Source organism: Carassius auratus, chromosome 12 (assembly GCF_003368295.1).
Source record: "Carassius auratus strain Wakin chromosome 12, ASM336829v1, whole genome shotgun sequence".
NCBI lineage: Eukaryota > Metazoa > Chordata > Actinopteri > Cypriniformes > Cyprinidae > Carassius > Carassius auratus.
The window spans coordinates 16,303,148-16,330,586 of NC_039254.1; the positions used below are offsets into that span (position 1 = coordinate 16,303,148).

The 27,439-nt window shown below is 35.9% G+C and overlaps 2 protein-coding genes across 4 annotated transcripts; one reads left to right on the forward strand and one right to left on the reverse strand.

Annotated features, from left to right (window-relative positions):
* Positions 1-2,961: 2,961 nt before the first annotated feature.
* On the reverse strand, positions 2,962-21,776 carry LOC113111974 (pleckstrin homology domain-containing family M member 1-like). 3 transcript variants are annotated; one of them, XM_026277274.1, is made up of 12 exons: positions 21,548-21,776; positions 19,674-19,762; positions 16,846-17,090; positions 13,652-14,272; positions 12,158-12,623; positions 10,990-11,158; positions 8,298-9,209; positions 7,132-7,277; positions 6,204-6,397; positions 6,029-6,092; positions 4,022-4,179; positions 2,962-3,837 (listed from the first exon to the last, which is right to left on the reverse strand). In XM_026277274.1, the coding sequence occupies exons 2-12, from the start codon at positions 19,725-19,727 to the stop codon at positions 3,729-3,731; spliced, it is 3,138 nt and encodes a 1,045-aa protein (XP_026133059.1). In that variant the 5' UTR covers positions 19,728-19,762; positions 21,548-21,776; the 3' UTR covers positions 2,962-3,728. The 3 variants fall into 3 exon arrangements, with proteins under 3 accessions (XP_026133059.1, XP_026133058.1, XP_026133057.1); XM_026277273.1 differs by having other exon boundaries at positions 12,158-12,626; XM_026277272.1 differs by having other exon boundaries at positions 12,158-12,632; positions 21,548-21,774.
* Positions 21,777-24,466: 2,690 nt separating this feature from the next.
* Positions 24,467-26,650, forward strand: LOC113111976 (interferon a3-like). Its single transcript, XM_026277279.1, has 5 exons — positions 24,467-25,026; positions 25,978-26,055; positions 26,163-26,306; positions 26,389-26,466; positions 26,553-26,650. Exons 1-5 carry the CDS (start codon positions 24,895-24,897, stop codon positions 26,643-26,645), a joined length of 525 nt encoding a protein of 174 aa, XP_026133064.1. The 5' UTR covers positions 24,467-24,894; the 3' UTR covers positions 26,646-26,650.
* The last annotated feature ends 789 nt before the right edge of the window (positions 26,651-27,439 follow it).

Here is a 27,439-nt window from a genome sequence, read left to right on the forward strand (position 1 = left end):
ATTTTGTATCAAATAAAAACATTAAAATGTCAGACATCGAATTTAATAATCCAATGAGTAAATTAGAAATAAAAAGGGCTAATAAAAAAAACATAAAAATATGCATGAAAAATTAAATGGGGTGGTGAGAATAAAGGACGGCATTTATATAATATTCAAAGAACAGTTGGAAATGAAAGGAGAATTTTGGGGATAGAAAGGAAGATCTCGTCATAGACTTGGACACATTGCACTTAATCAATCATTATTTATAAGAGAAAAAACATGTGTCTGGACTTTGTGTTAAATGTGATCTTCCTGAAACAGTTGAACCTATTTTAATAAAATGTAAAAGATATGACAACGAAAGATTACAATTTTCAGAAGCACTTAATATAGAAAATAAATCAGATCTCATTTTAGAAATTGTTAAATAAAGATGTGACTATAGAAATGTTCCACAGATTAAGTATCTCAAAGAGTTGATAAACAGGATTTAAAGAATCACTACTAAGTTTATTATTATTATTATTAATATTTTATTTTTGTAATTTTTTTATCTCTTATGTTTGAGTTAATTTTCATTAACATCAATGCTCCACACTCCTTCCAAGTCACTTCCTGAAAGAAGACATGTCATAGAATCAGAATTGTGCAGTACAAGGGAAAAAAAGGCTTGCCTGTAATTTCTCACAAAAACAAACAAAAAATCAATAAAGAATTTATATATATGTTTTTGTAAGTATTATAAGTATTGGAACAGTAAAGACAAAATTGTTCTGTTTGCTGTGGAGTCAAGAAATCAGTAAATATGATTAAAAGACGAATTGAATACGAAGACAAAAATACAGAATATCATATTTTATTATTGTGTGATTCAACACAAAGATGAGCTAAGCGATGAAGATCAGCACTTTTAGAGTTTCATCTCTGTCTGATGTGAGCAGAAGCATTGGAACAGTCTTTCTAAGTGTTCATCTGTGTCCTGTTGCATTCATTCTTCTTTCATTAAAAGCAGGGAATGCGTTTTAGCAGTTAAATCCATTGCTTCTGCATTCTGAGTCTTGCATTCGATGATGACACACACAAACCAGGATGAAGACCAGGAAGCCGACTTTTAAAGAAAATCAAGCAATTTGGATGCTAAAAGAAAAGAGAGCCAGTAAATATGAGCCAGTAGAGTTTTGGAGTTGATGGACCGATGTGACAAAGATGAACCTGTATCTAAGTGATTGGAAAGCAAAAGTGTGGAGAAAAAAGGGAACGTCAATTGATCCGAAGCATACAGCCTCATCTGTAAAGCTTGGTGGAGGTGGTGTCATAGCATGGGCATACATGGCTGTCTCTAGAACAGGACCTCTTCAATTTAATGATGACTTAATGTATGATGGCAGTAGCAGAATTGGAATGGTACAAAATCGTCTTGGGTATCAATATTGAAGAAAATGCAATCAAACTTCATATTGGATCAGGACAATGACTCAAAACACCCTGCCAGTTCAGTCAAGGACTTTATCAGGGCAAAGAAATGTAAAGCCTTAGATTGCCCAAATCAGTCTCCAGATTTAAATCCGATTGAACATTAATTTCACCAGCTGAAGAGGAGACTAAAGCCCAAAACAAGCAACAGTTGAAATTGACTGCATTAAAGGCTGGAGAAAAGAGTTTCAAAGCAGAAGACCAAGAGTCTGGTGAAGTCTATGGGTCACAGACTCACTGCTCTGATTGACTAAATATTAGCTTTTAATCTTTTACATCTGCCATAAATTCAACTCTTTCAATACTTATGCTCACATCAAATAGTGGGATGAACTCTAAAAGTGCTGTTAGTTTTATTTGGCAAAACATGTACGTGAAAGACCTAATAATAAAATGTGACATTCTTTAGTTTTGTCCCCTATTTATCTTTTAATCATATTTGCAAATGTCTTACCTCCACATTAGAGAAAACAATTTTATTTTAACAGTTCCAATACTTATGGAGGTCATTGTATAAATGTGTGTGTGTGTGTGTGTTTCAAACTCAGACCCAGTGTTAGTTGTTACACTCACTGGTTTGCATTAGTCAATTCAAGAGTCCATCCTGGGGTCTGTTCATAAAACCAGTTTACCAAAGAAGCCAGGTTTATTTCAGTTAGTCTGACGTTTTTTTCTGTTAATTTGGTTCAGAATAAGCCTGGTTTATTTGGTTAACTTTGTTTTATGAAACCGGCCCCTGCTTACAGTCTATCATATTTTTATATAGCAAAAAGTTTTAGTACAGGAAAGGGACCAAAACAAACAGAGACAGAAGAAGAGTGCCAGGAGGTAAGAAAACAGGAAGAACCAGTCAGAGACGAACATTGCGATGTGGTTTGAGGGGAATGACAAGTTAAAGACAAAAATATGCATCCATCTTTCTATAGCTGCTCTTTGATTCTAGGAAGCTCTGAGCATATATATATTAGCACGAAAATATTGTTTTATAGATCAGCAAACACATAAAGTGTTGCTTTCATCAATGCTTTGGGTAAAAGCATCTGGTGAATAACTATATGCACATATATTATGACATATATTACTCCAAAGAATTGCTACTAATAATAATTATATTAAAAAAAGAAGTTAAAAAGATAAATCATTAGAATGTTAATCACTTGTGCTTATAGACCAGAGAAAAGCTTCAGTATTCATGACTGTAGAGAGATCAGCCTGTCAATTAAGGGTTAAGACTTTTACCTCCTCTAGTGGCAAAACATAAGAAAGACAAAGAGTCACCTGGGAACAGGCGCTATAATGAACTTGTCATAAAATATCAGCATTGTAAAAAAAAAAAAAAAAAAAAAAAAAGGAAGTACAAAAATCCTTGTTCTTTCTCATATTTCAGTTCGCAATATAAACTGTGCTAATGAAGCAGTGGTCAGACCTTCATATGCATTCATTAAACCAGGAAAATAATAAGTAAAAAGAGTTTTTATCATCCAGAGAGATGAATGTCAGCAATTGGACTCATGAATTTATATTGTGGAAAGCATTAATAATTCACATTGGCTTATAATAGTTACATTTTTGGCACATCCCATTTTAGTGATGAATGATACACTCAATCTCGAAAATAAAGGCACAGTATCATACAAAAACTGTTAAAGGAGGTTGTAAGTGTTGGTACATGTCATAATTCCATTAGACATCCTCTTAATAACTGTGTACAATACCTGCATTTACAACTTGTTAATGCATGCGATGATTTGTAAACTCGTAATGCATCATATAAAACTTGCCATGTGACATTCAGATGTTAAAAAAAGTACTATAAAAACAAGATCCTTGGCATTCAAGTGCCTTACGTTTCATAAATAAAGACTTCCTTGGCTTGACAATCAATAACCACTTTGCAAAAAAACAAAAAGGGAACTAAGACTTGTGATTCTGAACACAAACCTGCAGAATTACACGTGCTTCCATACAGTTCTCATAGCTTTAATATACTTTCCTCCACCATTGCAGAAAAGTGTTGATTTGGCATTATTAACATTTCATGAAACCTACACGGGAGTGCAGATGTGAGTAAATATGTACAGATGAGTGTGTAAATAAGTGCACTTAAGGTCCAGAGTCAAATAAAACGCTTAGTGTAAGAAAAACGATCAAACGCTTCCAGTTGATCAGCTACTGAGAAAAATAATGTTTTAGATACAATACTACAATCATATAGTACCAACCCTGGATTTTGAGTTTGTAGCATGACCTGTTTCTAACTAACAGCTAAATCAGTCCTCCAAATCCCTCTCCATATACTTCTGTATGCGAACGCAGCGTGGACAGACCGGACACTTGGCCTTGCAGGAGGAATGAAACACCGTTTTGCAGATGTCACACCTGAGAGACAGAAAACACAGAGTCACACCATCATCCTCATGATATTTCTCCCACTTCTGTGCTGCATGTGACTGAATCACATGACTCCACTAGAACAGAAAGTGGCAGCACAGCAGTGGTCAGGAGTGAAAGGGGATGTGAGGAGTTTTAGATCTGATGTCTAATGAGTGTCATATAACAGTACCTAATGGTGCTGTCAAACTGGAAAGGGAAGATGATGTTGTCACTATTGCAGATCTGACATATAAAGCCCCTTTGGGTGCAAAGGTCACAGCTGAGCACGTGCTTGGACCCAAACTGAATCAGAGACTGCAGGTAAGATTCATAGTGCTCGTCTGCTATCTGTGTGCAAAAAAGAAATCACAAATTGGATCACTTAATAGCACTCCATTCATATTCATATCCTATTCTTCAGAAAACAAAAGTTACTAGTGGCACACCTTTTCAAAATGTATGCACTTTAGGTAACATTGTGCAGCCTTTAAATGTTCTTTTGTGCCCCAGTGCCAACATTTGTACCATTTTTCCTAATAGTGTGGTCAGTTCACACCAGTGACAGAAATACATTTTTAATTTAAGAGCAATACATGCCACTTTAAACTGATTTCATTAATTAAAAAAAAAAAATTTTTTTTTTAAAAGAAAATTCTATTTTCTACTAGGGGCCAAGTTTACTAAAAAGGGCAAATTAGCACTAGAGCGCAATTCCATACAAGTGCCTATGGGAAGGGAGAATTTTGCGGGTGATTTACTAACAATGCCCACATTAAAGAACACAGATGCAACATCTCAGTTCCATAATGACCCTCGCAATCTATGAATTACAGCCTACTTTATGCTTTTTTGGATGGATAATGCCACAAATAGCAGTGAATTGACAAGCGCATGTCTTAGTCAATTGCGTTGCATGATTCATTACTCAATTTAAACTACAAATGCATATTTAATAAGGTGAGGTGCAAAAATAACAGTTCCCACCTTTTCAGCCCTAATTTTCCACTCTAGACCCTAACCAGTCATTTCTTTTTAGGTCAAATTGAGGTTTTGCGCTGGCGCAAGCTGATAGTCAATCTGGCCTAAAATATATATCTAAGATCACCAGTAGGTGTGGCCAAGTCACTGTCCTAATGAGTTAAAGGGATAGTTCACTCAAAATGAAAATCTGATTTTCATCTGATTACCCCCAAGGCATCCCCCAAGATGTAGGTGACAATGTTTCTTCAGGAGAACACAAACAGATTTTCAACTCAAACTGTTGCAGTCTGTCAGTCTTATAATGTTAGTGGATGGGAATCACGGCTTTGAGAGTCCAAAAAACATACACAAACAAAACCAAATTAAACCCTGCGGCTCGTGATGATACATTGACGTGAAGACACGAAACGATTGGTCTGTGCAAGAAACTGAACAGTATTTATATAGTTTTTTACCTCTGATTCACGCAAAGTTCGAACTTCTCAACAGCCTATGCATGACGCATATTCTTCTTCTTCTTGCATTATGGCGGAACACAGACTTATAAGAGCATTACTGCCAGATATCTCTCAAATGGACCATTGACACTCCTAAATGAGATTGTAGATAGAATGTCAATAGTCCATTTGAGAGATGGATGACCGTAATGCACTTATAAGTCTGCGTGCCACCGTAAAGCAAGAGGACGATGCATCACACACAGACTGTTGAGAACGAACTCAGGACTGTTCAGACATTGCAGTCACGAGCAGCAGGGTTTAAGTTGGTTTTGTTTGTATATGTTTAATTTTTTTTTTATCTCAAAGCCGTGATTCCCATTCACTTCCATTATATGACTGACAGACTGCAACTCTACATCTTGGATGCCCTGGGGGTAAGCAGATAAATATCAAATATCATTTTTTGGGTGAACTATCCCTTTAAGTGATTCATTTTAATGGCTGATTAATTTGGTCATTAAATCATTCATTAAGCCAAATCATACAAAATGCGGATTCATTCAATAACGAAGCACTGTGTGTTACTGTCTCAGAGAGGCAAAGCAGTTCTTTCATTTGGAAATTTACATTGATATAACCACCTTATTTTGCAAAGCAGAGTTAATTTCCAAAAAATAATTGCTAAAATCCTAAAAGAGTAGTAGGTTTAAAATAAAATAAAATGTATCGCACACCCCTAGTTCAAATGCTAAACAACAAGAAACGGCCAGTGATACCTGCTGCAAGTCCAGTACACTGTAGAGATCACTGTTGTCCAGTAAGTATGTCCGCTGCTGAAGTCTGGAAACAAAATACAGATTACTAATCTTTTGCAATCATCTGGTAAAGACTTGATTGTGTCCCAATTACAAACACACGCATCTAAGAATACACACACTCACACACACACACCTGGGTTGGATCTGTTTGCTGATGCCGCTGCGGCAGATGAGGATGTAGTCTCCGAGAAAACGAAGCCTTAGTCTCAGGCTCTGCACTTTCTCCATGATGTCAGTGTGATCAAACAGGTCAGGGTTCAAAACCTCAAGGTGCAGGAGCGGCTCGTGCTCAATCTGAGTCAGCAACTTAAAGGCTTGCTTTGAAACCTGAACATATAGAAATACACACACAGCTGAATGACAAACGCATATCAACGATTCAGAAATTTGGGCCTGGCAAGATTTTCCGTTAATTTGATGGAAAATACAACAGTAATATTATGGAATATAGTTTTATAATTTAAAATAACTTTTTTCAGTTTGAATATATTGTAAAATATAATTTATTCCTGTGATCGAAGCTGAATTTTCATCATCATTCCTCCAGTCTTCAGTGTCACATGATCTTCTGAAATCATGAATATATGTTGATTTGCTGCTTGAGAAACATTTATTATCATCAATGCTGAAAACAGTTGTGCTGCTTTTATGGAAACTGATATTTTTCCAGCTGAACAGCATTTAATTGTCAATTATTTATTTTTATAACATTATAAATGTCTTTTCTTTTGATCACCTTGCGGAATAAAAGTGAATTTCTTAAAAAAAGAAAAAAAAGAAATCTGTGTTAGTGCATCTATATTTAGAAAAATCTTATTAACCATCCAAATTAAGATAGTATATTAATTAATGAATAAATCAGCATTTCATGTAATGAAGGTTATCGAATGACAGACCTACTCTTTAAAATAGAGTATTTTAACCTTTTTTTTCTTTTTCTTTTTAATAATATGTATCTGATTTATTTAAGGAAAGTGAATCCCACTTATGTTAATAAATATGTTCATAAATAAATTAAAATAAAATTCAATTCAGTTAGATGCAGAGTCGTAAGAGCTGACCTGGCGTGCGGTCAGGTCCCAGTTGTGCAGCATGCGTGAGGGGATGATGGTGGTGTCTCCCTGATGGCAGCTCTCACAGTAATACTGACCCGAGAACTCACAGAGTCTGGCTCTCCCCAGAGACATCCCGATCTGACGAGGGCAACCTGCGGACACATTAACAACAGCTTTTACTCAGAGCCAGAGAGCACAGAAACAGAGAAAAACACTTACACAGAGACAAGAGCACAGCACTTCCTCCAGCTCACAAATGCAAGCATGCAAAGGAAATAAACATGTGGCTAATGCCTCACTTCTGGGCCGATGAGAAGTGAAGATAAGACAAATCCAGTTTAAAATGCAAAAGCACAGTTATAATGTAATATTTGCAATGCTGGTTTCATAGATTTCTGTCAAATATTTATAGTATGTAAAAAATTAATGATTCAAGAATGTCAGTAGTGGTGTAAACAAAGCAAAAATATATTTTCCCCATACATCTGAACTTAATGTTTAAAAACTATTATTATATGAATTATTAATTAATTATTATTGACATTTTAAAACCTAAAGAAACCTTGCCATATCATATAAGATTGAAATATCTGATAAATTTATGAAATATCCACAAAAATATTAATAACATTTTTTTTATATATTGATAAGTGTTTCTTGTGCATCAAGCATATTTAAATAATTTATAAAGGAACACAAAATATCAATTATTATAAAAACTGAAAAATATAAATCATAAATATTCATGACTGATACAACTGCTTCATTGCGTTTAATAAATAATAAAAATATTAATATAATTAACAAAGAAAATATAATTAATAATAATGATAATATAGATTATATTATAATCTATATCATACAATAATAAATAAAGATTACATATTTTTATATATATATATATATATATATATATATATATATATATATATATATATATATATATATATATATATACACACACACACTCAATAACAAAAATAACAATATACATTATATCATTACTAAAAGTTACACCAGTTTGATACGTTTTTAACCAAAAACACCTCCACTGCTTAATTAAAATAAATTAATTCAGATATTGAAAACAAGAGTTTATTAAAAGTAATCTGTGTGATTTGCATTTAATTGTAATTTAAAAAATCAATACAAATCATGCCAGCCTCTCATACCTGCACATTTGTAGTTTTGTGCATCTAGTCCTCTCTCATTCGGGACGGTAGACAGGTGAGAGAGCAGCACCCCATCTCCCTTCAGTCTGTGTTGGACCAGTTTGTGGACACTGCCCACTGCTGAGACGCCCTGACCCGCTCCGTCATCCTCCGTCTCCAGATACGAGTCGAGCGCTCCTCTGATCAGACTCCTCCATCCTCGTGCTTCCTCACCGCTCTCCGCCCGCAGCGTCAGAGTGTCCCGCACAGTCAGAACTTTAAAAAAGGCTGGGCTTCCTAAAGAGACATCCGGAACCACATCCCTGATGCTCCCAATGGGGTATGAGAACAGAGGCGTCTTCGAGTCCCCTTGGACCTGGTAACCTCTGAGGGTCTCCAGGGAGAGGGAAAGTAAAACACACCTCCAACCCTTCTCCTCCAAGTTCTGATAGACCACCGCTTCCTTTATGGCGTCTGGTTCTGGGTCTTTATAACGAGTCCAATCTAACTGTGGGGTATCTGGAAGCTCAGAGTTGGTGTGCTCGGGGCTTGATGGTGTCGGTGAGGGGACGTCCTGGTCACTGGACGAGTGGAGCACCTCCCACTGTTCTTCTTTTATCATGGGCCGTAGTTTGCTGATGGCCTCCACGATGCGATCCACCCAGTCCTCCGCCTCTCCTCGAGACGGTGCACGCAGGTAGATTCTTTTGCCGGGGAAGGAGAGCCGGAATCGGCCCTCGGTACTGGAGGACAGGTGAACGTCTTCGCAGCGCAACAGGGACAGGTTTTCGTAGCAGATGCGCTCCTCTGCGTCGATGTAAAGCCGCAGCTCAAACGGAGAGAGCTCGCAGGAATAATCCCACCACATGCCCACCGCACTGCGGCGCTCCAGCTGACCCAGCTTCAGCAGACCCCTGAACGGGTTACGAAGACCTGACAGAGAGAGAGAGAGAGAGAGAGTCCACTTTATACACACATCCAGCATTTCAAGTCGTTTTTTTTATTGTAAACACAAGGTTGAGCGTATGCTTACTCATTTACAAATGATTGAAATCCATTATATATACACAAACACACATATATGTATACACACACATGTATATCATGAGATCATATATATATATTTATTTATATATATTAGGGGTGGAACGATCAGTGTCGGTGGTAACCACTAAATGCGAATGTGCATTAATTCATCTCACTTGCAAAAAAACATTTGGTATGACCTTTGATGATTCAGTTCAACCATACTAATGAGCGAAAATGACTTTAGATAAACTAACAATTGTGCTTCATTTAATATGTTTATTGCTGTTGTTAAACCTTCCTCTCCTGCTTTCTACTGTACAGATGTGAATTTACTTTTCCTCCAGCCTGAGGTTTATTCATTACACCTTTTGGCGTGAAAGGGCTTTTACATTTGCTATAAATAGAACTTCTTATTAAAAACATATTTAAAAAGTAACGTAACATTACTTTCCATTGAAAGTAATGTAATTAGTTACTTTTTAAGGGAGTAGCGCAATATTGTAATGCATTACTTTTAACAGTAACTTTTTGAAATTGCTCTCATATATCAACAGTCAGCAGAAGTGAGGGAAAAAAAAGTGTATATTATGTCTTATTACAGATGCGCACACTTCATTACACGTGTTCTGAACAACAAACACTCGCTTACCCCCCTTCAAAGCCTTGGAAGAGCAAGGACATTTTTTATATAACTCTGATTGGATTATTCTGAAAGAAGAAAGTCACACACCTACGATGCTTCGACGGTGAAGAAGATGGACGAATTTTCATTCTTGGGTGAACTAACCCTTTAAGAGGACACTTCCTGTATCCCCGTAAACCAGTGAGTAGTGAGTAGTTATATCATTCTTTTCACTCATTCCTTCAGTTAATGTATATTTTAATTAACAATTGTTTTATTGTATTTTATTTACCGAAAATGACCCTGTTTTGCTACTGACTACTATTACTCAGTTTAATCTGAAATACAAATGATAATAAAAATACAAAAAAAAAAACTGAAACGAAACTGAAACGAAAGGAAACAAAATTTAATTAATCTAACTAAAATTGTTAACAAAAACATAATAGTATATCAATTATACAAAAGTATAATTTAACAGTCTATCCTTTTTATGTTCCTCAGAAAGTCATGCAGGTTTGGAACAACATAAGAGTGAGAAAATAATCAAAGATTTATCATTTTATCAAACTATCCAAGGTTTAAAAGCAGTAATATGAAAACCATATTTTAAGCATACAAATGTTTATTATTTGAAATTTAAAGTTGTCTTAATTGCTTGTTAATGCTCTATGTAGATGAACATTCCGGTAAAACGGTGAGAAAACAGAAAACAGCAAAGAAACTGGGGCCTAAGATGGTAAAGTTGTCATCTTATAAAGATGTGCAGTCTACATTGTAATTTAGCAGATACTGTCTGGTTTAAATCCCAATTATACCTGTGGTCAAAAAACCACTGAACGCTTTTATATAGCTATGAAAATTAAATCTAGCACTTAATAACTGTATGTGAAACCAAGCAAAGGGAAGTATAAGCATGAGTGCTAGTTTCTTTTAAGGTCATCGCTCTGTGAGAAGGAAGTTTAAAAAACAGACGGACCATTACTTTTTCCATCACTTTGCAGCTCAGGGCTTGGCAAGTAAAATGTCTAAGAATCAGAGAGAAGGAAACTCCGGTCTTACCGTTCTGTCTCCGGTGCACTACACTCGGTGTTGACTGGATGCTGGTCGGTTCAGAGGTAGGCGTCTCTGGCCCGTTCATCTGCGCGATGTCAATGACGGCATACGCTTCAGGACTGTCCATTTTTTCTGGTTTGTAGAAATCATCCTCTGATATCCAAGATGTGGATTTCTGAGACACCAAAAGGTGCAGAGATGGAAACACCGTCAGGTTAACAACATATAAATAAAAACGCTGCATGCATGCAAACCCTTCTTAAAGTAGTGTTATATAAACTGTGTTATGATATGATTATTATTATTATTATTATATAATTATGTTTCTGCTGTTGCTGTCATGATTTGGATTTATTTAAACATAACCTTTTAGTGATTTCTCATTTAAGTTCAAATTAGTGCCGTCAAACGATTAATCATGATTATTTGCATCTAAAATAAATGTTTAAATAATATATCTAATGTACTGTGTATGTACACATATGGCTGTATATATTTAATAATAAAATGTATATATTAAATGTTTATATATCAATTACATGGGTATAAATATATGCATGTAAATATATACTGTATTTATGTGCATTTATATATACATAATAAATATACACAGTAAACATGCATATATTATGTAAACAACTTATTTTAGATGCAAATAATATATATATGTAATACAGTGCATATGTTTAGCAAAATGAGATTTTTATAGCAACTATCAAGCTTTGTACGTTAGGTGACATTATTGTTTTGTCTTTTTGCGGTTGAAACACTGTTGCATGAGAATTAATACATTTCTGTACATCTTTCAACATGTTGTCATGTTCTTTAATGTTTTTTTTTGTGCTGTGACTAGAGGAAGAAATGATTGGTTCACTTGTGCTTTGAATCTCATGCTAACATTTACTGTACTACACTCGCATAGGAAACGTAACAAAAAGCTTCCTGAAGCTTGGTTCCTGCATGAAGTGAAAACTCAAATCTGTATCATCTATATCAATCTATATTAATAACTAGTTTCAAGTATGTGCCTGAAATCACTTGTACTTTCAATTCCTTTTAAAATGCAGATACAATATCAACGTTCATTTTGGTGGATCAATTAGATAAACCTATCAAGTGATATATAAGCTTAAGAAATGAAAGCCTGAGAGGATGAATCCCTGAAAACACTCACGCAGGAGGAATACAGAGAGTCTGAGGAGGTTTTCCTGCTGACGGTGCTTGCGGAGCGTCTATATGCAGCATGTTGGGATTGCTCCACTGAACTAGAGGCGATGAAGGTCTCTGAAGGAAGAGCGTCGGGGTCTTTAAGGTCGGAGGTCTTCTCAACCATCTCAGTCAAAGCAGAAACTGAAGGGGAATCAACAGGTGAGTTCTTCTGGCCACCTTCTGGAGTCTCGGTGACTGTGGCGGTTTTAACTAGAGTCTTGGATTCTTGCGTCTCCGGTAACGTCTCAGCTGAAATGTTTTCTGAGCATGCTTTAGATTGCTCGGAGATGTGTGCCTCTGACTGATGTGTGTCCTGTGCAGCTGTGAGAGATGCGTCAGGCTTGTGTGTGTTGTCATTGACAGCTTGTGTTGCAGAATCTGAAGCCGGTATGAACACATCAAAGTCTTCCTTCAAGTCCTGATTAGAGGAACTGCTGTCACTGAAAACAGACAGACACGACTGCAGCTTACAACATTTCTACTCAAAGTCATTTCCTTCACATTTACTTTAGAAAACTTTGTCCTGACTAGAATTGACATTCATGGAGGTTTCTGAGCTCTGTAACAGAAGCAGCAAAACCACGGCCAAGTACAAAATCTGAGTCAGATGGTCCAATGTTTAACATGTCAATTAGAGACAATGACTATAGAGTTTGCCATGAATATTTTTAAATCAGGATACTTTAAAAGTAATTAATTTAGAGCCGATAAGCAGGTTTTAGCATATTGACAGCAATGCTATGAGCATTAGATCACCATCTAATAAATGGGGTTTCAAACGTTTTGTTGCTATAGACCTCCAAATATGAGGATTCAGGATGATTCAGTAACTTTATTTACTTGGAATATATCGTTCAAAATTTTGGGTTCAGTAAGATTTTAGATTTAATTTTTTTAGTAAGATTTTTATTTTGCAAGGATACATCTGAAGATTATCAAAAGTGAAAGTAAAGACATTTAATATGTTGCCAAAGAATTTTATTTAAAATAAATGCTTATTCTTAGCTTTTTATTCATCAAAAAAATTCAAAAAAATTCTTATCATAGTTAAAAAAAATGGTATTAAAAAGACCAACTGTTTTCAATATTAATAATAATCAGAAATATTTTTAAATCAGCACATTAGAATAATTTCTGAAGGAAAATTCAGCTTTGACTCACAGGAATAAATTACATTTTAAAATAAAATATAAAATCTGAAGATAATATTCATTCATATAATAATAATTAAAATGAACAGAAAAAAAACAGCAATACGGTCAAATTTTGTACATTTTCATTAATTTCGTTTAATTTATAATTGTTTGAATTTTTAATATTTCTGCCCCCCTGATTTGGATGTAAACTTGAACTAGTGTCATTATACAGGACATTAGTAAATTCACAGCTCTGCACAAACCTAGTGACAACAAGATGATTTCTCCCTTGTCATAGTGTCATAGAACAGACTTGTACTCACTCTGCAGCGCTGATCTTCTGTTGTGTGTGTTGGCTGATCTCCGTGTCACAGCTCCAGGGCTCCTTCTCTGGACTCCTGAGCTCGTGACCCTGCAGCAGACTATCAGAGCTCAGGCTGGAGGACAGCTGTGATGATCCGGACGTGTCCAGACTCTGGTTTGATGTGGTCAGAGGTGTGTTCAGCTGCTCTCTCCTGGGCTCCCTCTGGAGCACCTCCTGAGCCCAGTCTGAGCCTCCAGACCCTGCGGATGACTGGGAGACCGTATCCCAAGACTCCTTGCGCTTGGGGCCTACAAGATGCTCGTCGGCAGGCGTTGGGGGACACAGACCCGCGAGGACCAGGGGTGTGTTGGTCCACTCATTCAGCACAGCTGATTTATAGGAGAGCTGGAAGATCATGGAGGACAAACCCTGCAGGAGGGTGAGGAGAACCTCACGGTCCTCCGGGTCCAGCAAAAGAGCCCCGGGCTGGTAGTAGGAGCCCAGGTTGGAGCCTTCACGAAGCAGCGAGGTCAGGTAACACTCCAGAAGCCCGTCATTTAGCGCCAGGCGAACCCATGCTCTGCAGCGGCCGATGTCTGAGTTTATGAAGCTTAGACGCTCCAGTTCTTGAACTACATCCCTATAGTGTCAAAAAGAAACATGTGAAACATTATAAGGTTAGACCACCCAAAAAGAAAATGTCATTGTTTCACATATTACATATTCATGCACTCATGTCAAAATAAGTAGTTTTTTTAATGACGTTTGTTCTCATTCTTCAAGCATGTATTGCTCAATGTTCATATGTGAATTAAAGCTTATATTAAACCAGTTCATTATATAAAGTGGTTGTGTTTTTTGGATTAAACCACTCCAGTGCTATTTGCACTCCAGGAACCCTTTTCTATTCTAATTGCAAAGCTGCATTTTAAGCATAATTACTCCAGTCTTCAGTGTCACATGATAAAATAAAAAGTAAGAGCAATTGAAGATAAAATAACATTTGAAGTCTTGCTCATATATAGATAAATTCACAATTACCCCCCCCCCCCCACCCCCTCACTATACTGTCAATAATACTATAATTTTATTTAATTTACTTCTTAATGTGGGCGTTCACATGACTTTTTACAGTTTAGTGAAGGCCTCCTAAATAAGTGCAATCATTTTTTAAATGCACAGAAATCTTTATGTACTGTATGTAAAATGAGGTATTGTGATGTGACATACTGTTAAATTCATACTAGATCATTTTTAAGTATAAATATGACACACTACACTCAAAATATAGCCTAAAACTGTCCTGTTGAGTCTAGAGGTCTTAAAGAGCCTCACTTGATTACTGCCCAAAGACTTAGGAGCCAATTACTAAACCACATGATGATCTAATCCTACAGACTTGTGCCAATCCTCACAGAGTCTCCCTGACGTGTCTCTTTCTGTTTCCAAACGGGTGACAGGCTGTTCACTTGCAAAAGGTTAAAGTTATTTTAAAGCATAAACCAACATCAGTCGACTCAGTAACAAACCAAAGGCTAGCAATGACTTCGGAAAGAATGGGGATATATTATAATTTCATAAGGCTTATGAATAACACTTTGTTCCCTATGCATCCAATATTCAAGAGAAATGTAATATCACATGTCATGATTTGCTGAAATGCGGAGTAACTAGTTACATGTAACAGTGTTAAGTAATTTAATGACAAAATAAATGTATCTAATCTGTTACAGTTACTGAGAAAATAAGGTTTAATTAAATTACAGTTCTAGTATAAATATTTTTTGTTATGATTTTAAATCTGTATTTAAATCTCAGAACGATCTCAAAATAAAAAGTGGCACTAAAGTCTGATTTTGTGGTAATTGTGTTTTTAAATTCACTTATAATCTTAATTCAGGTGCTGAATGATTTCGATGACAGCAATCAGCAGTGTTGGGGTAACATTACAAGTAACGTGAGTTACGTAATCAGATTACTTTGTTCAAGTAACTAGTAAAGTAATGCATTCCTTTTTAAATTTACAAGAGAATATCTGAGTTCCTTTTTCAAATAAGTAACGCAAGTTACTTTTTTCTCCAATTTATTGATTGACAGCTCTCCTGTCCCCATATTGGGAGAAATCAGATTTACTGTATATATTAATATGCATTAATTCATCCCCAAAAAAATAAAAAAATAAAACACAGATTCAGTATTCCTCAAAAAGAATAAAAATAATGCAACTCAGAAAATGACACAAACTTGCAATGATTAAATGTTACACAACACAAACATCCTTTATGTATTTAATCCCATTCTATTAACCAATGTCTTTGCTTCTGATCTTCGATGATCCAGTAAACCATAATAAACAAAAATTACTTTAGACAAACACTTGTGTGTCTTTTATTATTGCTGAAGTGTGTTGAAATTTCTTCTTCTGCATTCTATTGTGCAGACGTAAATTCACTTTCCCTTCAGCCTGAGGCATATTCATTTCACTTTTGGTGTGAAAAGGCTTTTATATTTGCCAAAAATATAACTTTTTTATTTGAAAAACAAACAAGCAAGCCCTGTAGATTTAAAAAGTAACGCAAAAGTAACGTTACGCATTACTTTCCATAAAAAGTAACTACGTAACATAACTACTTTTGTTTTTTTTTGGAGTAATGCAATATTGTAAATGCATTACTGTAAGGTGAACCGTGCCCAAGTGTATTTCTGAAAATGATTTGAAACAGTTGAATAGGTAAACTACTTGTTACATTTTAAGCAGGGTCACTTGTAATCTGGAACCTAGTGCCTATCCCAACACTGTTTACATTATATAATCTTTTAAATACAGACATTACCATTTAAAAAGAGTCATTTTACATGGCTGGCTGTTGTTAAAGTGTATACAACGGTTGCCGCACCCCTTAAAACCACAGTTAAATGGAAGTTCTTTTCTTCCGTATTGTGACCTACATCGAAGTATAATGGATTATCAGAATCAAAAACAAATGTAAGGCGGAGACTTGGTTTTATGCATCTGTTGTTGATTGGATGCTGAGATGTGGGCGTGGCACTAAACTAGAGGCAAATCAATGTGAGTTTGTAATGTTTTGACAAGTTGTGACATATCCACACATCAACTGTTCACAATAAGATCAATCCCAAGAAATCCACCTTCTTTATTTTCTGAATGCATGTGGGCTTCATTAAAAGTAACTTACATATTCTCTGACCCACCTGTGGGTGACGGTCTTCAACAGGCTCCAGAAGACGGGCTGAGGAAGTGCTCCCCGTGACCCTCCTTTGCGCACCTGACTTCCATCAAACCGGATGAACTTGCTCTTGATTCCATGGATGAAGACGGCCTCCAAAGCACAACACAGCAGGTTCGCCTCCAGGTCCTCGCTGGTGACCGCCGTGTCTGTGGTGATGTACCGCTTCTGCAGGACTTTCAGTGTCCGTGCAATCTTGTCCTTAATCCACTGAGGAGAACAGAAGGGTTAATAAAAAGGGTGTCTATGGACCAGATGTCAAAACAGAAGAACCAGGGAGAGAAATACCAGGAAACACATGAAATCAGTAGCTAGTGATTTAACGATACAGCCCAGTCAAAATCAATAACAGAGTTTAAGGGTCTATAATGTTGTATTGATTTGCATCGTTGCTGTGAGAACAGGTCACTGGAACCATCGTGACATTTAGGAAATCATCGTGACATTTCCAAATCAAGGAAGGCACTTCTAGAACAAAACAACTTCACAAGATGTGGAGTAAGCATTGCGTAGCCTCTTGATGATCTCAGACAAGAGGGCAGAATGGAGAAGTCATCGTGTTCTGCCATGTGAACATGAGCCATACCTACAGACAGATCGTCAGCTGACTGAATACATATCAGCCAAAGCACCGACAGCCAAAGCTGTGGAAATTCGACACAGCACCTTTACGTCAGACGACATGCAAACAGTAGTCATGTTTCTGGAAGGGATTAAGCCAAGATGACTAAAAAAAGAAACTCTGAGTTTGTCTTGAAGGCTCGGTCATAAGCACTTAGACACGATGACTAGACAAGTGAGGAACTTCTGGCTCAGATCAGGTCTTGTTGCAAGTGTATAAAGAGCAAAACACTGTGATTGTGAGAAAATACTTCTACCTCTTTAAAAAGACTGGATGGTTCTGAAGCAATTACTTTATTTGTGGCAATATAAATATACAAAGACTGCAATTTTATATTCTGGATTGCTGATGTTATACTGATATTAAAAATTAAAATATACACAAACACTCACTGGCCACTTTATTAGGTACATCTTGCTAGTATCAGGTTGGACCTCTAATTCTTCGTGGCACAGATAGAACGTGTTTGAAACAGTCCTCATATTTTGATCCACTTTAACATGACGGCATCACACAGTTGCTGCTGATTTGTCGGCTGCACATCCACGAAATGAATCTCCCGTTCCTCCACATCCCAAAGATGCTCTATAGGATTGAGATCTAGTGACTGTGGAGGCCATTTGAGTAAAGTGAACTCATTGTCACGTTCAAGAAACCAGTCAGAGATGATTTGAGCTTTGTGATTTGGTGCATTATCCTGCTGGAAGTAGCAATCAGTAGATGGGTACACTGTAGTCATGAAGGGATGGAAATGGTCAGCAACAATACTCAGGTAGGCTGTGGCATTTAAACGATGATCAATTGGTACTAAGGGGCCTAAAGTGTGCCAAGAAAACATCCCCCACACCATCACACCACCACCAGCCTGAACCATTGAGACAAGGCATGATGGATCCATGCTTTCATGTTCTTTACACCAAATTCTGACCCTTCCATCTGAATGTTGCGGCAGAAATCAAGACTCATCAGACCAGGCAACGTTTTTCCAGTCTTCTATTGTCCAATTTTGGTAAATCTGTGTGAAATGTAGCCTCCAGCTCCTGTTCTCATCTGACAGGAGCAGCACCTGGTGTGTTCTTCTGCTGCTGTAGTCCATCTGCTTCAGGGTTCGATGTGTTGTGTGTTCAGAGATGGTAATATGCTGCTTACTTTGGTTGTAACAAGTGGTTATTTGAGTTACTGTTGCCTTTCTATCATCTCTAACCAGTCTGCCCATTCTCCTCTGACATCAGCAGGGCATTTTCATTCACACAACTGCCGTTCACTGGATATTTTCTCTTTTTCGGACCGTTCTCTGTAAACCCTAGAGATAGTTGTGTGTGAAAATCCAAGTAGATCAGCAGTTTCTGAGATGCTCAGACCAGGCAATCTGGCACCAACAACCATTCGACGTTCAAAGTCACTTAAATCCCTTTTCTTCCTCATTCTGATGCTCGGTTTGAACTTCAGCAAGTCGTCTTCTCCACATCTAGATGCATAAATGCATTGAGTTGCTGCCGTGTGATTGGCTGATTAGCTATTTGTGTTACAAAGCAATTAAACAGGTGAACCTAATAAAGTGGCCGGTGAGTGTGTGTGTTGCATTGTATTGTTGATGTTTAAACAAAATCAAGAAAAACGAACAGTTGGTCAGGTAAATATAAACAGTAAGAACAAACAAAAAAAATGAATCTGACTATTAAGTCCTATATAGCTATTGAATTTAACACAGTTTTGTTCAAATACTTCGTCTTGCTTTCGTTATCCATTTCTGTAAGTGAACTGAATATAAAGAACTACTGAACTGCAGTTAATAGCAAAAGTCTCGAGCAAATAAAGAGGAAATGGCCAGAAAGAAAATCTCTCTCATGAAGGCATTAGTTGTCTGGAATTCTACAAGATAATAAGCAAACTGTGGCTTTTTATAAACTCGTTTTAATAACCTGTATTAGAATATAAGAATGAGAACAGACAGAAATGGTCTGTGCATATAAGCTGTGATAGAAGAAAGTATAACGGTCATCATCTTTGATTTAATGCTGGTTTCTCAAAACAAATCCAGGTTCCCTCATTACATGACCTCTACCAAGAACCTGCTCGATGGGTTTCAAGAGATGTGAAAGCTTTGCCATCAGTGACACTGTAATGTCCACAATCCAAATAATCTTCATAAAGATGAGCAAGTTACAAACCTGTTTAACATCTCTGGTTTCTGGGCCACTCTCAGGTGTTTGGGTGGCCAACATGGCTCCTTTAGCTTCAGTTCGTCTCACTTCACACACTACAAAACACACAGACGAGTGACTTACACACAGAGTGTAACACAACTGGAACAGTAACCGATTCGGGTCTGTAACTCACTCAGACTCTGTGTATCTCAAACTTGATAACATACCCATTACATGTTATAATCTAAACTTAAGTTGCTTTAAACTTTAAATATGAATATTTGACTTTAAATCAGAGTAAATTAATGAAAAAATAACTTACCGCACTACCACACTGGATATAACACAAATAAAACTATCTACATTTTTTACATATTGGTAAAAATCAGCAGAATCAAATACACACACACACACACAAAATAATAATAATAATAATCTAAAAGTGTAACAGACAAAGTGTGTGTTAGTCACTCTTTAAGTTTGTGCCACATATGAAAACTCAGTAACAGTACAATGGAAAGTTTCAGAACCCCTTCTGTTTGCTCAGCTATTATGTTTTTTACACAAGTAGATGAAATGCTTTTGTGATGTTTTATATTATACATCATCACTTTCTGATTTAAATGATACCAGTTCATGTACGACAATGAATACACTCCCTAAAAATGACCCTATAATAAAAGAGGTTCATAAAAACACAATGAGGAGAAGAAGAACAGTTTGTTTAATATACTGGCAGTCTTTGTTAAGTAGCAAATAGTGGAAGTGATACACACATCCCGGCCAGTTTCACCCAACAGCAGACAGATTCCTAGTCACACCATAAGAAGAAAACATGTTAATCTGTACGTCAAAGTACATCCAGAGTTATTTTAGACAGGTGCACTTAATTATATTGATTGTGTACATGTAAACTTAAAAGTATATAAATATTAAACAGTTCTTCCAGATAATATAGTATTAATGAAATACAAGACCACTCAAGTGTGCCAAAAGAGAAAGCACTTCTTTCTTAACACACTTAAGTACATTTAAAAATGCCAAATTAAAGGTTTCAATTTCAAGAATATTTTAATGCATTTTAATTATTTTTTATCATGCTTTAAAAAAACACTAACATACTAAAGTATTTGTTTTTGTATTTTAAATGTTTTTACAGAAATGACATTCATACGCCAACATGACTAATTATACATTTACATATACTAAGTGCAACTCTTAAGTTCAATTAATTGCATTTAATATACATATAAACTATATTTTAATCGCAAGTAACATTATCTTTAAGTCCAAAAATATTACATTCAGTTTGTAGGCTAAAGTTAACTCTTTAGTATCCTATATTAAATACACGTTAAGTGTACTTCTTTTTAAAAAGACAGGCGTCTTTAGCATTAAAACTTCCTTAAGTTGAAGTAGACTTATCTAGAAGACAACAAACGGCACATTATTCATAACACCTTACTGAAAATGAACATAATAACACGATAATCCCTCCCAAAGCATGTGGTCTAAAATATATTTGATTCCATCTCTTACGAAAATTAACCATGGTTTTACTACAAATAAAACCAAAAAACATGGTTACTGTAGTTAAACCCAGTAACCATAAATTAAGCATGGTTTTGCAGCACTAACCATAGTTTAACCATGGTATTTGTTGTAAAACCGTGGTTATACAAACTCAATATGCCCCAGAAAACATAACTACACTTTTACTACAGTAAAAACTTGGTTAATTTTCAGTTGAGAAACATCCAAACGCCCTTACATGAGACACGAAAACACAGAGACTTTCTTACTGCTCATGAATCCGGCTAAAATGCTCATGAATCCGGCTAAAATGCTCATAAAACAGCAGACAATTCAGAATCAGCACAATAAGCTCGTGCACTCACCATGTTTGTTCTGCGTTTATCTGTCGCGGCGGCGAATGTGTTTTCCTTCCTCTCACCGGGTGTGATAGCTGTCACTCTCCTTCGGTTGATCAGGAGGAAAACAGAAGCGGGCAGGCGATATGTGATCCGATCAGCTGACGCGAAAGGCAGCATGGGAAGCGAACGCAAGGTTCGCCGTGTTCCTGTTGACGACCAGCGCTATTGCGCAACTCGCGCGCAGCATTGAGTGTGTTGAGGACTCCAGCGAGAGACAGGAAACAGCACTGGAGCTGAAACCAAAACAAACTGAGCGGCGGAAGTCCATTATTGTTTGCTTAATGTTGGGTTTATGTCTGATGGAAATAAATAAAACTCCACATCGTTACAACAAACCAACAGCATGGTTTAATCAAATAGAAAATTAAAGTGAATAAATACACTGAAATACAAATAAGCATAAACGGATGGCATCCTTATCATTAATTAATGGGAAAAAAAAATAATTTGTGATGTTTATGATATTTCACAGCATCCCCAAGACAGCTGTTTTAAAACAGCTAAAAAAAAATAATAATAATCGTATAATATTGCAATATGCAATAACTGAAACATGAAAATAGAGCCCTAGAAGCTGCAGTTATAGGACTGTCTTTATTTATTTAGTATTATTTATTTTCTAATCTATCTATCTATCTATCTATCTATCTATCTATCTATCTATCTATCTATCTATCTATCTATCTATCTATCTATCTATCTATCTATCTATCTATCTATCTATCTCAGTGGTTTTCAACCTGTGGGTCGCGTTGGTATTGCAGGTGGGCCACCAATTACTATTCAAGATTCAAGATTTTTATTCTCACATACACAATTATATAGAGCATATATAACCAGCAGTGAAATGTGAGTCAGGTCCGCTCCATGGACAGTGCAATTATTAAAGAATACAACACACATGCAAATATACATAAATATAGCTATGAAAGAAGGAAATAAAACTAAACAATACAAATATAAGAATAAAATATAAAAAAGTTGTATATTGTAGAATTAAATATAGAATGGAAAATCAGGCTACGGAAGCACTTAGCTACTAGATGGCAACAAAGTGAAAAGATGCAGTTACTGGGGTTGATGGAGTCCTTGATGATTTTAATAGCTCTGCTTTTGTAGCGTTTGAGGTAGATGTCCTGCAGAGAGGGGAGAGCAGACCCTGAGATGCGCTCAGCTAAGCGCACAACTCTCTGCTGGGCTTTGCAGTGTTGACTGGAGCTGTTCCCATACCACACTGAGATACACTAAGTCAATACTCTATTGTCTATACGCTATTAAAAGGAATAATAATATTGTTCATATATGTAAAAATGTCTAAGTCATAACTTAATAACATTATTTAATATATATATAATTAAATAATATTTTTTATTGTTTAAATATTAAATATTAAATATTAAACTGAAACTATGCTCGCTGATTGGTTTAAGAATAAACTGCCAATTTATCTTATATATTTTTGCTGCATATGTCACAGACACAAAGGGGATGCAGCCTGAATTTCCTGAATTATTTTCCATTCATTGCCAGTTCATTCAATAAAGACAGTTAACAATCTAGCGGAGTACTAAGTTATTAACGCAGCAGTAGAGGTTTTTTTTTTTCAGTGGGCCGTGGAAACATATGTGTTTGGTTGTGTGGGCTATCCTTGGAAGGAAGGAAGGATGGATGGATGGATCCATCCTTCCTTCCATCCATCCATCCATCCTTCCTTCCATCCATCCATCCATCCATCCTTCCATCCATTCATCCATCCATCTATCCTTCCTTCCATCCATCCATCCATCCATCCTTCCTTCCATCCATCCATCCATCCATCCTTCCTTCCTTCCATCCATCCATCCTTCCATCCATTCATCCATCCATCTATCCTTCCTTCCATCCATCCTTCCATCCATCCATCCATCCTTCCTTCCTTCCATCCATCCATCCATCCATCCATCCTTCCATCCATCCATCCATCCATCCTTCCTTCCATCCATCTATCCATCCTTCCATCCTTCCTTCCTTCCATCCATCCATCCTTCCATCCATCCATCCATCCAGCAGAAGTATAGAAGCCTATTATCTGCATGTGTTTTCGACTCAAGCATTACATCATATCATTATGTATTCCCAGGAAGTAAAATAGGTTCGAGTTTTGATTGCATTGACATTTGTCAAATTTAGTCAGTCGAAATTATTTAATATTTCCATGAAGTATAGACTACATTTCAGATATCTTTGCTTTCATTAGACCTATAGCCTGAATCATTACATTTTCATTCATAGTGTTTCTATTAGGACAATTAAACTATAGACAATTAAATATAGAAATATGATAGGCCTTTTTACATTTCAGATTAATCTCTTTAGCCATAATGTTTTGTCTGTCATTGGTCATTCATTGTTGTAAAAATAAAATTTAAAATAGTGACACTCAAAAAAAAAAAAACCTAATAAGATTAAACACGCTGCGATTTAACGTTGTTCTTAACAGGAGCATCTTCCTCCGTCGTTTTCATTTTTTAAATAATTGATTAAATAATTGATAATAATTCAGTGAATAATAGAAATATGAATCGTGTCGTCACTCGCTTTCGATTTCACTTTCTCAGGTATTCCGCTGCGGGAATTTCTTTCCCACAGTCCTCTGTAAGAGTCAAGGTTCACACGCAACCTGTCCTTCTTCTTCTTTAAACCATGAGCCCAACCCTGAATAAACGAACAAACTAACATAACGAATAAATACTAGCCAACCCTACAAATGACCAAAGTGAAGGAACTATCAAAATACACATTATAGGCCTAGTAGTAAACATTTTAATAACTGGGATAAAAAAAAAAAAGCAAAAAGCAAAAAAAAAAAAAAAAAAAAAAAAAATGCACAAAAAAACTGCCATGTTTTATTTATTAATTTATTATTTGTTTACGCTAGCTAAGGCAGCTTTGTTTGTTCGTCTATGTGGGTCCACACACTCTTTTTCGTTTTATTTTTCACTGTTTCACTAGCAATAGGGCGTGTGTGGTGTTGTTTACTCCGTTTATTCTAGTGTAATGTATTTGTGGTTATTATTTTTGTAGTGCATAAGAATTCCAGTGAGTGAGACACTGAGTTCCCACACTGACTCTAGAGCTGCTGCGTGACTGTGGTTCACCTTTCGCTCAGGTGTGCGCCGTTTACAACTGGAAAGTGAAATACCGGCTGCGATTCCCGAGGCGCGCGACGCTCATATAAACGGCGGAGAGAATGGAGGAGACACAGCTAAACACAGCAGCAGCTGATCAGTGCATCAAACCTGTGGCATCAGTCTTCTGGAGAACACGACACGATGGACCTTCGTTTGGTGCAGCTCTGTCTTCTTCTGTCCGCGTGCGGCTTCAGCTCTGTGCTGAGCTGCAGATGGATCCAACACAAGTTCCAGCAACACCACGGAGCCTCGGTGCATCTGATCAGAAAGCTGGTGAGTTTGACACACACACACACACACACACACAATGTGTATTATTATTAATTGAGAGAGGAGGTATATTTGAAGATTACAATTTAGATTTTAATATTTTAACTTTTAATTTTATTACATATGAGAGAGACTACTTAGAATATTGGTACTTTAAAAAAAAAATAATTCAAGATGAATATCACTGGATTGAAAAATCTTCATTATTACTTCATTTAGAAAAATTACCTTAAAATGTATCAAATATGATCCATCCAAGTCATCATTGCATTGCATTGTATTTTGAAACTACAGAGCTTCGATTATGGGACTAAGCATTAAATATCATCTTAGTAAGACATATCATGAGAGATAAATGATGATACACTCGCCCTTTACAATTCATATAATATACAGAAAATACAAATTTAACCTTAAAACTAAATGTGACCCTGGACCACAAAACCAGTCATAAGGCTCAATTTTTGTCCTATTTGAGATTTAAACATCATCTAAAAGCTGAATAAATAAGCTTTCCATTGATATATGGTTTGTTAGGATCGGAAAATATTTAGACGTTTTTGAGGGTGCAAAAAATCTATATACTGAGAAAATAAATTGCCTTTGAAGTTGTCCAAATTAAGTTTTTAGCAATGTATATTACTCATCAAAAATTAAGTTTTGATATATTTATGGTAGGAAATTTACAAAATATCTTCATGGAGCATGATCTTTACTTATATATCTTAATGATTTTGGCATAAAAGAAAAATCAATCATTTTGACCCAAACAATGTATGTTTTGGCTATTGCTATTAATTATTCCCCAGTGACTTAAGACTGGTTTTGTGCTCCAGGATCACATATGCAGTTGTAATAGCTAATCAGAATTCTTTGAAACAAAGTTCCCGCCTGAATCTGTTCATTCTACTCAAAATAATTTCTTCAGTAAATCTGTCTCTAAACATTTCGTAGGGTGAGAAAATCCGTAATGACCACGAGGACATCAACCCAATCCCATATGAACTGATCAATAACCACAGAACAGCAGAGGTTAGTAAAAATTACTATTATTATTATTATTTTAAAAAGACACCATGATACTGTATGTGCTGTTGATTACGAATCTATATTCATATGTCTTTTTTTCTTCTTCTCAGCCTGAGAAACAGATCCTGTTCGTCATTCAGGCTCTGGTGGAGATCACTGTCCTCTTTGACGATGCCGTCGTCCCCTGGGATGCTAAAAAACTGGAAGATTTCTTAGATGTCGTGCATGAGGAGATCGATGGACTGCACTCATGTGTGAGTACAGTGTGTGTATACTGCATGTTTAATACCAGCAGCATCAAGCCAGAGGAACTGATTGATTTCTCTCTCAATGCAGGGGGCTTACAAAATGAAGAGGAACAAAAAGCTGCATCTGTATTTTGAAAGACTGAGACACATGGCAGAAATGAACACGGTGAGATTTGAATATATAGATGAATCCTCAGCTGTGAATGTGTAAACTCATCTAAAGATGGACTGACTGTTGTTTTACTCTTTCAGGAGGACAGAGATCACAGCTGGGAGATCGTCAGGAAACGGGTCATAAGTTTCATGAACCAGCTGGAGTTCTTCTCCTTCCACACTCATGTTTAATAACTGGACCTCTTGAAGCTTTAAGAAAAAAGAAAAAAAATCAGTGTTATTAATTAGTGTTTACTCTCCTTTTTTACTCCTTTGTTATTTTATACAGCTGTCTGCAGTGTTTATTTATTGTTTTTATTGTTTTTTATTCCTTATGTTTTTTTTTGAAGTTATTTATAGCAAAAATGCTACATTTTAATAAATTATTTAGAAATATTATTTTGTGTAATTTAATATATTTTATACATTATGATTTAGCATACTAATATATAAAGATTATTTCCTTATTTATTAATTAAGTCTTATTTTTTAGCTGTTACAAAAAGGGCAAAAATGAAGTGATTACAATAAAAAAAAATATTTTTGTATTTCTGGCATCAAATAAAGAACTTTGAATGTTTTAATACATTTTTGTTAAGTTATTTATGAAATTTAGAAAAAAGTATATAATCATATATATATATATATATATATATAATCATATATATATATATATATATATATATATATATATATATGGGTGTGTGTGTGTGTGTGTGTGTGTGTGTGTGTGTGTGTGTGTATATATATATATTCCTGTTTGCTGTACACTACATGACCTTTCAAATTTGTACAGATTTTAAAGAAAAAGTTTTAAAATTTAACAGTTCATTCCTTGATTGGAACAGATTTGGAGAAATAAAGCATTGCATCACTTGCTCATCAATGGATGCTCTGCAGTGAATGGGTACCGTCAGAATGAGAGTCCAAACAGCTGATAAAAACATCACAATAATCCACACCACTCCAGTCCAACAATTAAGATC

Excerpts from the sequence above, each read along its gene's own strand:
- LOC113111976 (XM_026277279.1), top strand. The coding sequence starts at position 24,895 with ATGGACCTTCGTTTGGTGCAGCTCTGTCTTCTTCTGTCCGCGTGCGGC. Across the intron at positions 25,027-25,977 it reads TGCATCTGATCAGAAAGCTG|GGTGAGAAAATCCGTAATGA; the intron begins GTGAGTTTGACA and ends AACATTTCGTAG. Across the intron at positions 26,056-26,162 it reads ATAACCACAGAACAGCAGAG|CCTGAGAAACAGATCCTGTT; the intron begins GTTAGTAAAAAT and ends TCTTCTTCTCAG.
- LOC113111974 (XM_026277272.1), bottom strand. The coding sequence starts at position 19,727 with ATGTTGGCCACCCAAACACCTGAGAGTGGCCCAGAAACCAGAGATGTT. Across the intron at positions 17,091-19,673 it reads AAACCAGAGATGTTAAACAG|TGGATTAAGGACAAGATTGC; the intron begins GTTTGTAACTTG and ends TGTTCTCCTCAG. Across the intron at positions 9,210-10,989 it reads AGTGCACCGGAGACAGAACG|GTCTTCGTAACCCGTTCAGG; the intron begins GTAAGACCGGAG and ends TCTCTCTGTCAG.